The 11,842-nt window shown below is 48.2% G+C and overlaps 1 protein-coding gene across 1 annotated transcript; it reads left to right on the forward strand.

Moving 5' to 3' along the window:
• The first annotated feature begins 1,011 nt into the window (after positions 1-1,011).
• On the forward strand, positions 1,012-3,540 carry LOC144121530 (uncharacterized). Its single transcript, XM_077654786.1, has 3 exons — positions 1,012-1,137; positions 1,230-1,544; positions 2,987-3,540. The coding sequence occupies exons 2-3, from the start codon at positions 1,301-1,303 to the stop codon at positions 3,214-3,216; spliced, it is 474 nt and encodes a 157-aa protein (XP_077510912.1). The 5' UTR covers positions 1,012-1,137; positions 1,230-1,300; the 3' UTR covers positions 3,217-3,540.
• The last annotated feature ends 8,302 nt before the right edge of the window (positions 3,541-11,842 follow it).

Here is an 11,842-nt window from a genome sequence, read left to right on the forward strand (position 1 = left end):
TGAGAACGCGGCCTACGCGCCTAAAACTATCGATAGGGAAGAAGAGACCCAAGCAGCACTCGTAACCGGCCCAATATTGGAAATATATTGGCAAATGCTGGTGCTACAATGGACCAGTGTGAAACCATCTTCCTACAATGTTGGGCCATATACATGCGCAGCTTGGAGAGCGGGAGAACTTATTCAGGGCGCGTCTAAGAACGACGACAGCGAGGGACGCTGAACGTGCTGCGAGAGAAAGATAAGCCGCTTAACGCGGCGGCTTGCAAATCCTCAAAAGGGCCGCGGAACGCCGAGCACGCAGCTCGCCTTGAAGAGAAGCGGCTGGTTGTGCGGCTCCTCAAGCCCAGAAAGCCGCTAGGGAAGCCATGCACGCTTCCCAGGCATAAGAATAGAAGCGGACGATGCCGGTGGCCCGTCCAGCACTCAAGTGACGAGGCATTCGAGTGCGGTTAGCACAGTAAGTGGTGTGTCGTAGAATACGCGCTTTTCTGCAATCGATTTAAGGCTTATGCCCACTAGCTGTGGACGAGGTGCTGGACACAAATTTTGTCGTTTTCTTCTGGTAAGAATCATCACACTTTGATACCTCCTGTGATCTCCATCTATCGTCCGCAGCTTCGCACAAGCGCGCAAGACACCCTGTCGGAAAAAACAACAACATACAAGCGCGTGCCTGGAAACATCGCCTGAATCGTGAGTCAATATTCCGAGTGAGCCATCACCAATCGCGGCTGTGTTGACATTGTTCTTTGTCCTGGCCATGTGTCCAAACCATCAAATTCATTTTCTTTTCATCTTGGCAAGAATTTCTCACCTATTCGAAGCTTCGCAGTGGAAGCAACCAGCAATCTTGCAAAGTGGTATTAAGCTTCTGAAGTTACTATATTCTAACTCTGTTGTCACGCTTTGCGCAGAGGCTGAGTCGCATCCCATGAAGTCTTTTAGTCACGCCTGAACGACTATTAAAAGAAGAAGAATTGGAATGTTTCGGATACGTAGAAGAAGACGACGAGGACCTCTCGGGAGGCGAGAGAAGGAAGAACAGTGCAGCCGACAACACAGAAAATACAAGGGGAAACTTCTTCTTGTTGACCAGCTTTCTGGGGCTGTCTATAGACTAAAGGCACAGCTAAGGTAAGAAGATGATGGCGAAGGCGAAGTTCAAAACGACAGGCGAGTAAGGACAATTGCCAGTTACTAACCATACGGGCGTTAAAATATTGCAGCTCAGGCGATTCAACCGCGACATGATACCAACTGGAACCCGCACTTGGTAGTGGTTGCTGCGCCAGCCGCAATGGAGGGCGCGCCAGATGCCAGCGATGTTCGCCCCGTGGATCCCGCCATCACCCGAAGGCCCCAGAAAGTGCGCTTCACGCTTCCCGACGGGACCGTCGTCTCTCCCCAGAAAATGGAGCTGGTCCAGGCTGCAGGCCAGGCGCAGTTGGGCAGCGTAGCCCTCGGCGGAAAGCGCGCCGCCCAGGAGGACGACTGTCATTTTTCAGTCCTCGGAGTGAAACCCCAGGCGGTCATCAGGGGTAGTGAGTTTTCTGGCTTCGTTGAGTGGCGCGTTATTTCCCACTCAACTTGAGCAGAGCGCTTCCAAGCTTGTGTAGCTTGCCATATTCTAAATTTGCTGTCATGAAGCAGCTCACCAAATGCCGATGCAGTATATTCATTTCCAGTGAAACAGCGCAACGGCACAAGGCCAGAGGACAAGAAAGGACGATACACAGCGCTGACTAACAACAGAATGTTTTATTCAGTGAGCCATGCTTATAAAGGCGCTAGGAACACTGAAAAAACAGAAAAACAGACAAAAAAACACACACAGAACCGTGACAGATATTCCTCCAACCAGGCACGTATATGATAACACAAGGCTAACACGTGTGCAAATATTCATGTTCTTTCTGCAAGATAGCGACAGAAAGGGTGCTTACGCACCTCTGACCCATCTTCAAGATCTCAGACGCTTCGATAAGTTCTCTAGTCAGCTGATCTTTGTGTCTATCAACAATTCTGCTTTTGTCATACAGAGGCTGGCGGGAACAATCACGACAGTGAACACCAATGTGGCGGGCAGCGTTTTTGACATCATTTTTGTGCTCCCTCAGCCTATCGTTCAAACAACGACCAGTTTGTCCAACATATGCACCACCACAACTCAAAGGGATCGAATAAACCAGGTTCTCTGCGCACTTCACAAATTTTACCTCATGCTTTTTTGTGCAGATGGGTTCACCTTCATTTGACTTTTTGGGGCCATTTACACGCGCGCACAGACTTCTCAATTTCACAGGAGCTGAAAAGACAACATCTACTCCGGCTCTCTTACCAATTCTTTTCAAATTATGCGATACAACATGAATGTAGGGTATCACAGACACATTTTTTCTACTGGTACTATGGTCGACAGCGGCAGAAAGTTTTAACTTTTTCAGCATCCCCTCCGCTACAGCTGCTAAGACGTTGAGGGGGTATCCTGCAGTAACGAGCCTCTGAACCTGATAATAAAAACTTTTGGCAGTCCTGGCTCACTGAATAAAACATTCTGTTGTTAGTCAGCGCTGTGTATCGTCCTTTCTTGTCCTCTGGCCTTGTGCCGTTGCGCTGTTTCACTGGAAATCATGTCAGACCAACGTGCCCATCAGTTATTGTTGTACAGTATATTCATGATGATTGAAAGCTTGATGTGTCTCATCTAGCGGTTGCCATTCAGCGCGCATTTTTCGTTATCAGTTACTGCCACAGTACGCCAGATGTGGTTTCTCACCATTCTAGGTTGCATTTCATTATATAGATTTGTGAAACTCTTTTCGGAGATTCCATAACGAAGGCATGATCATACTTTTATGCGTTTTTTTTACCGGTCCGCTGAAAATTGCAAACATACGCTGTCCGCTTGTATTCTTCCACGCGAAGCCCGGCAGCTTTTTTTTTTTATTCCGAGGGAAACTAGCAATGTCCAATGCCGTTGCAGGCTTTCCCATGAGAAGTTTCAAGCGCCGCCGTTCCATCGATGCCGCACCTACGGTCTTGGATGCCGGAAGCGATGCTTCACTGGCGGCCGGCGATGCCTCGAGTGGAGCTGTTCAGCCGCCCACTGGATCCTGCTGCTGCAGCGAGGAGAGCGGTGCCACACAGTGTCCTCAGTCGCCCGCTGACGGGGTATTCGACGAGATTCTGCCCGTTGCGGAAGGCCGCTGCTGACTGCAGTGATGTGCCACCCGAGTGCACGGTTGGGATGAGAGCAAGTCACAAGCTCGTAATGAGAGCAGGCTCTTTAACAGAGTTGCTTTTTTTCTGTCCTGTATGATGTGCACGATTCATTCTATCCATTCCCGCTATAAATATGAGCAACTCAGCTTTTAGTTTTATGCGGAATGCATGTATTTTACTACTCCACGTGTATTGTAGACCAGACCACTCTTCAATTTTAGCTCCATTCTTCCAGCTCCGTCTTGAAGCTGTTTGAATATTTGGTTTACATGGATACTGTATTGGCTTTAGCTGAAATATATGGTTCTTTGAAGAGCTGGTCTGTGCGTCTTTAATTGAGAGTGCTTTTGAGGCGGAAAAAGAATATTTCTAGTCGAGGCACCTATTTAATGAGTGGTTGTCGTTATAATAACTCCAAAAGAAATTGGCAACGTATTTGGACCCACGACATCGTACGAATGTGCTCTACAGTGTGAAAACTATTCTGGAATGACAGCTTCCGCTTAACATAGTGACTGACCGAAATCAAATGCAAAAAGAATATTTCTCGCGTATTGAATAATATCGCTCCCTGAGCCAATATTACTTATTACTGACGTGCGCTTCTTTGCACGAAAACGTGATTCCAAGCAGCGCTGCGTGTATTTGCTGGTGTGTGGCGCCGTCTATTGAGGGCTGCAATTGTTTTACCACTGTATATGCCTCGATGAGTGACCGCCTTTTTCGAGGATATAATTCGGTTGCTTTATATCGTGGTCGAAATAACCCTGAAGACTTGAAAAATATTATTTATTTTGTCCTAATTATGTAACATTAACCAGCAAGTGATCTTCCATAATTTATGCTTTGAGGTTATACATATAATTGAGTAAGTGTCCTCAAATGAAGCCCTTTTTTGGGAATTCACACATTTTTGTGCTGACCGATACGAAGGTACACCAACACCCTTTTCATTTGCACGCTGCGTTTACAATGTGCTCAAGGGAATAACGGCAGTTCAACTACGTTAGCCGTGTATGACTATATGTATTCAGTTATGGTGCCGAACCCTTGACCCATGACGTTTAGTTGACTTGGACATTGGGTGACCTTTGGGTTGACCTTAAGAACATTCGATGGGGTGATGTGAAGCCACGTGATGACATCCGGTGAGGGTGTCGAAGACCATGGCGTTACTTCGGACGGACGGTCGTGTTTTACCTTCCCCGGCACAATTAAAAGCGACTTATCTGGTGACGGGGTTATCATGGGATTAGAGTGTTATTCTGCTTTCACTAATATGTGGTCCCTGTGAACATAAAGAATATGAGGTCTGATGTTTTCTGGCGCCACTTCAGCAGGATGTGTAGGTCAGCAGGATGCAATTTTGAAGCGAAAAGCTTCACTACGCTAGGTAAAGCAGTCGTGGCGTAGGCCGGAGGGTGGCCTTGAACGACCTTCAGTCCAACTACGTAAGCCGTGTATGACCATATGAGTACAGTTATGGTGTCGAACCCTTGACCCCTGACCTTGACCCATGACGTTGACTTTGACAATGGGTGACCTCTGGGCTGACCTTAAGAACATCCGATGGGGTGATGTGAAGCCACGTGATGACATCCGGTGGGCGTGTCGGAGACCATGTGATACCATGTCATAGCCATGTGGTCGTTTGGGTATGTATAGAACGGCTGTCTGGAATGTGCAGCGTAACTGCCATAGACGAGCCTCAGGCGCTTAGCAAGCGTGCTTCCTTTACGCGGATTTCCAGGGTTAGCCAAGTTAAGCCACTACCAATTTTTTCGTTTAATAGTCGAAAGGGTATTGTGCATGAGCAGTGCTGCCTGTTGTAATGGTGTTTTTCGCGAGCAAATTGATTTAGACGTTCTGCTCACAACATTGTGCAACGCATCCCGTGAATGCCGAGATGCAAAGTATACTTTACATGTGCGACACGATGCTGCCTGCGGATGGCTTCCTAAGTCCACCATAATTTGAACACTTTTGTGGCGTGAAAATATGACCGGGCTTCATGACGCGGAGAACAGCTCAGCTTTCCGCCTCTGGGAACCAACGAATGGATTGCTTGAATGCTTGTCTTTTTTTCCGTTGAAGGCTTTGCTGAATGTTTTTGTTGTTATTCTGTGGCAGCGCAGGTCTTTGTATTGTGTACATGCATGCATATACCACTATAAAACGTTCACATGCACATCGTACGCATTTGTACGAAGACGGACTGATGTAAATGTTGTCCGCTCGCACGGCTGTATACTGCATAATCTACAGTAGCCGTATGTAGGACCGCAAGTAATCCTTCTTTTCCGTTCCTAATTCGGCCTCGTGCGATCCTGTTACTAATGGCCGCACGCCTTAACTTATGAGCAATGAGATATCTCTACACACGCAGACGCAAATGACAGCAACTGAAAGCACACCGTCATATAGTTTGGGCAGCGGAACTGCATGTTCATGCGGCTATGTTGTGCACTTAGCCTCGCAGAATTTCCAAAATCGAAGCCGATCTTTCTAGATTGGCTACCAGCGCTGGCGGACTTGTTTGTTGCGTTCAAACGTTCGGAAAGGGTGCATGGCGAACGGCCGCAAGATGGGGAAGTACGTCCTGGTGCAGTTCGGTTCCGTGAAGCTCGCGAACTCTCTCATCCCACGCCTTTAACTCTCCGTCGCAATTCTTGCAATTCACACAGCACGTATTTCCTCTGCCTTTCCACATCATCGCAGAAAGAACACATTCGGCAGCCTCCCGCGATATTTGCACAGCTGCATCGCTGCGTACACGCCGGCGACTTATGAGGCCCGTAATGTCGCCGTGTTACGCGCGCGCTTGTGGCGCCACCTGGCTTCAAACCGAAGACTGCCGGCGGTTAACGGTCTATGGAAATTCGTCAGGTACATTATGTCCGCAGTGCTGTAGAATCCGCCAGCACAAAGAGCATTGTCGTATCTTTCATGATTCTCCAAAAAAAAACTGTATTGCATAATTTGAAACACACGGTATATGTATTTTGTTCACCAAGTGAAAGCGGCCGTTCTTCAAGTGACTCTATAAAACCAGCTATTCCCCATTATAGGCGTCAAGTTCCTTGGCAGACACCAAAGGATGCCATGCACATCTAGTTGACTACAGGCTCTGCTGTCCCTTGGAGCACCGTACTGATGCCGCTGAAGCCTTCAAACCTGGGAAGCCACGCGGAAGCCCCGAGATCCCCATACTTGCCACTGCCTCGAGTTTGCGCATCGCCCTTTCCGAATGCGCCAAACAATTACAGTGACGCCTGCTTGTGTGATGTCACGGCGCGAACGCTCAGTTGGTGGCGTCCGCATGACCGTGTTCCGGAGGGAACGTTCTTCGATTGTCTGCGTAATCGGCCTCATATCGACATTGGAACGTGAAAAGCGTAGTCGCCGACTCGTCGCTGCTGTCTTCTTAGACACCAAAGGGGCCCACGATAACGTACTTCATTGACGCCATCCTCGATGTCTTCGACGACATGGGCGTTGGCGCCCGGATGTACTCGTGGAGTGTGAGCTACCTGAACGACCGGTCCGTTTAAATGTCTACGCCTGATAGACTATACCCGTCATCATGTTTGCCGTAGAGTTCCTCAGGGAGGAGTTCTCAGCCCAACCCTATTTAACGCGGCGTTGATTGGACTGGTGAGTGAACTTTCCACTCACATACACATCAGTGCCTATGCTGATATCTTCATCTGGGCTTCGGGTTCGACACGTCCGCAAATGTGCGCAAGGTTACCTCGTGCCGTGTCATCTTAGCAGCTGAAAAAATGTGCTGTGGTCGCATTCGCGCGCAAGTCTGTCTGCCGCTACCCGTTAACACTTCAAGGGGTTGCAATACCATACGTCTCCCATCACAGATATTTGGGTATTATCATTAGCCGCGATCTGGCATGTTCTAGGCATATAAATATGCTAAAGAGAATGCTCACTCTTTATTGCCATGCCCTTCGCTTCGTACCAGGCATTAAATGGGGCCCAACGGAGCGCTCCCTGCTCTCCTTGCTCTTTATAGGCTACATTCGTTACAGCCATCCTGTACTCTCTACCATGAGCATTTCCTGCTTGCGGACATTAGAGTGTTCAAGCACAGGCGCTCAAGACATTCCTCGGATTACCACGTTGTGCCCCGAACAAAAGCACATTAAAGAATCTCGTGCGTGCCCAATATCGATGTATTTGTCACATGAACCACTTCGTGTATATATCTACGCGTGCTTACACGGCACCGCTGTCACCCGATGACGGAGATTTTTGATGAGCGACCGGACAGCAGTTTTGCGCGTGCACTGCGCTTCCATCTCTCCGAATTCCCATCGGACTACGCCCTGCCGCGTCATCCGTTGCAGCCACCACGGGTGATGGCCCAGCCTTCAGTATGCCCGCATGTCCCTGGCATAATCCAGAAATCTGTGATGCTGGTTAGCGGACTGAAGCAACTTGCTCTTGCCTACATCTGGTCAGAATACCAAAACTGTGTGCACGTATACACTTACGGATCTGCGTCACCGAAGGCATCGGCAGCAGCTTTGGTAATCTCCGCTGAGCAGACGAACCACAGATTAATTTTAGGACACAATTCTACTTCAGCCACTGGAGAGCCTACTGGCCGTCGGGAAGCGATTCGCCACATCTGCGGAGAAGTGCCTCAGGAGTGGTGCATTTTCACAGACTCTAAACCTGCACTACAAATTTTTGGATGATTCCTACGCCACACCCCCTACCAGTCTCTGGCTCTTGATATCACTGGAATCCTGTCACTTGCTCAGTAAAAAGGCCACTGAATAGTGTTCCAGTGGATCCCTGCAAAATGCGGAGTCGATGGAAATGAGACCGCCGACGCTGAAGCAAGTAGCGCCTTCAGCAGTGGCTTGCGCACAGCTGTGCCATTCTCTAGACCGTACACTATTTGTCTCCTTTCTGGATCTATGAGGAGTGCGAGGGCTAAATATTGGGCCCCTCCAGACACTCGACACATCCGCCTTAAACGGCTAGATCCGGCGACGGCCTTCGTTCCTCGCGGAATACCATGCCCTATTGTATGCATAATAGATAGGTTACCTTTAAACGTCGCCTTCACGCGCAAGTACTTGCACTTAACTGGACAAGTGGGCTCCCCGGACTGTACCACACGTGGCGTGCTAAAGACTGTAGGGAATGTTTTAGTGGCGTGTCCAGCATATGCACGAGAAAGACTCATACTAGCATGCGCTCTGAAGTCTTTTGACACCAGGCCCCTCTCGGAGGATTTCATCCTCGGCGCTTGGCCAGATAGTTCGAAAACTCCACAGGCAACGCGAGCGCTCTCACGCTTTTTAAGCGACACGGGTCTTGACTCGCGTTTGTGATGTTAGAAAGTGTGCCTTGTCTTTTTGTCTGTTGTCATCTGCCTCCTCCCATAATCATCATCTCCCGTCATGACCCTCTTTTTTCTCTCCCCGTTCCCCAGTGCAGAGTAGCAGGCCAGATATTAATTTTTCCGGCCAACCTGTCTGCCTTTCCCGTCAATAAACCCTCTCCCTCTAGGTCTCCTAAACCTCTTTGTGCTGGTATTTTTGGCATTTTTAAGGAGCCTCGAGTCGAAATAGATCTGGGGTCCTCTAGATCGTCGAGCCCCTTTTGTTTATCCCACGTGAAAATTTGTTGGAAATGAAACTTTACCTTGTACACATATTCATCAAGCCGCACTCCCTGGCAGGGTTGAACGTTACCGGTGCTGGCCACGCAGATTTTATGGCGAAAAATTGAACGGTTGAAAAAACCCTTGTTTAAACACATTTTCGACTTCCTTCCTGCGGAGGCCACTGCCCTTATGCTGCAACATTGAAACCTGCGTTACAGACAATGGAGGCGAATTTGCGAGGAAGGTGTTTTCATAATGGCTGGTGCGGTGTTATGCACATAGACTATACCTACCGGTTGTTCCTATGCCATGGTCTTACGCACCGCACACTTAAAAATAAAAGCGCAGACCTAAAAGAATAGTGTCCATTTCTGCACAAGAAAGAGTGGTGACTGTTGTGATGGAGGTGCAAAGTGAGCGGAAAACAAAACTATGACAAATCACGATATGAATAGCGTACTACGAAAGGCTATAAACCAACATCGACCTGTGAAGTCAGCAAGATGCGGTGGCGATACTGTCGCCGGTTGGAACGACTGGAAGAAAATGTGGGGATAAAAAGCAGGCTTAGTGCCCATAGGAATGTATGGCAGCACAAGCTATCAAATGACTTTCCTGATGCAACAGTGCACCTGTGATGTCGCCCTTTAGTGCAGATCAGCTAAATTCATCCCAGAACACGTTCTATAAAGCATAAACGTCATTTCGAAGGCGAAGTAACGTTAAAACTACGCATGGGGATCACTTCCGGCTAGGATTACTGAACGGAAACGTGGCTCGTTGAAACATGCAAGCAAAACATTCAGAAATATTTTTCACGTTTCACAGAGTATCCATGCAAGCGGCTGTTTGCTAACACTTGGCGAATGTTCTGAAGCAGAGTGTGACAAAGTACGCTACTTCATTTCGATGCTATGTTTGTAAAACGCCACGATAAATGTGTGTTGTGAAGCCGGACATGCCCCAAAAGACGCTCTATCCGCTGGATGTTTTCCCGAACCGCACAAGCTTCTCGAGCAGTCCGACATGCCGCCGCATGCTCTGCATTTGCTCACTAATACAGTGTTTCAAACTAAACCCAGACAGCATTACCTGAAAGAGCGCTTGTCAAACGCCGTAGCAAAAACACGAAAGAGAACTATGCACTCCGACAGACGATGCCGCAGACGATACACCGGCCACGCTCCCGTTTCGTAACCCGGGAGTGATTACCATGCGTAGGTATTTTAAGCTATACATCGCCTTCGAAATGGCGCTTCACACTTTCAGAACTTGTTCTAGGATTAATTTGGTTGTTCTTCACGAAGGAACGATATCGTAGGTGCGCTGCGAAATCAGGAAAATGCTTTGAAAACATTAGTTCCCGTGCATTCCTGCGGGCCCTAAGCCTACTTTTCACTCCCAGTCGGAGCCGCCTGCCGGAAACCCTCCGTATTGTTTATAAACACAGTTTTAGTCTATAACCTTTTGTGCCCTTCGCGCAGCTGCCGTAAAAATTTTCTTGCCTTTTATCTTGAGCTGGCGATAACTGTCATTAATCAAACGATGTATCTTACTGAATATCATAAAAAAACTGTAACCTCATACACGAATTGCGTTATGCCAAAATATCTGTTATTTCTGCATTTGACAAGGTGTCGCATATATGCGCGCAATATATCCTGTCCTATGAGGTTACTTCCGTAGCTACATGACGCCGCACTTCTCTCTGCGGTAGCACGTTTCATGTATCGCAAAATAGCCAAAATTTCGTGGCCCAATTTAGGTCTCAGGAAATTTCACTCAAATAAAAAGTGCCATGTTCAGCTGCTTGCATACACCCCACCGCTAGGTGCTTTGCTGCAGCCGAAAATTCTTGGAGAAAGAAAACGATAATCGCTACCTCTAAATATTGTTGCCGTAAGCAACGTGTCATAAACATTGCCTGCATGCAACGTATAACGCTCAGGTGCAGAATAGCTTTGATGTTTCTGGAGTGCAAGAACGTCTTGTCAAGCCATGCAGTTATCTGCCGCGAAGGGTCAGTGGTGCTGGCGGTCGCCCGCTGAGTACGCTAACGCGGGACCATGTACAGGGGCCGACAATCGTAATTGGATGGAGCATAAATGCAAAAACGCCTGCACGTTGCGCGATAAAGCGACTAGGTCACTGCCTTTCACCGCAGCCCTTCCTTATTTCGGGCTCCTGTCACTCCTTCCATGATCCAGCATTGCTTTTTTTATGCTGCATGGTTTAGGTGTTCCCTATGAGTGCCATGATTTGTGTGCTACCTGTCTTTTCCTCATCAAACACCTCCAATTATCTTGGCCTTCGTTACACTGCTTCCCTTAGTATTTATGTGCATATCAGACAACCTCATTATATTCACAAGAAAACGTCATTCCTTTCGCTGGTACGCATACGTAATACCAAGGCAGGAGAGAAATGGGAACCCATTCCTTTTCAATCAACACTTCGACGCGTGCCTGTTTGTATCTTTTAAAGCTGAACGACGCATCCATGTGCACTTCAATGTGACGAAGGTTAGTACGCGCGTCTTGCCATTTATTCGTTTTAGCTTGTTTCTACTTTCCAATTATCTCATCATCTATCTGCGCTCTACCACAAGTTTTCTTGCCCCCCCCCCCCCCCCCTCAATTCAGGCTAGGTGTTGTTCTGTGATTTTGTCGGGTCTACTAACTCGACCCGGTATTGACCACCGGACTTTCCCCAGTTTTGGGGCATACTGGCAAACCGAATTGGCTACTTTGTCTCGTTTCCACTGCGACTAAAGGCTTGGTTTGCCCAGCCGCTTGCCCCCGCGAGGCACCGAGCTCTTTGGAGTCGGAAATCAACGTGACCGCGGCCAGGTGGTACGCACTTCATACCAAGAGGAAGATCGTGCGGCATTGCTTTTGACATTTTGAATTTGTTCAGCGTTTCTTAACTTGATTCCACGTACCCAGTCCCGACCGATCGGGACCTGAAAGAACGGTATTCCAA

The sequence above is a fragment of the Amblyomma americanum genome, chromosome 2 (genome assembly GCF_052857255.1).
Source record: "Amblyomma americanum isolate KBUSLIRL-KWMA chromosome 2, ASM5285725v1, whole genome shotgun sequence".
NCBI lineage: Eukaryota > Metazoa > Arthropoda > Arachnida > Ixodida > Ixodidae > Amblyomma > Amblyomma americanum.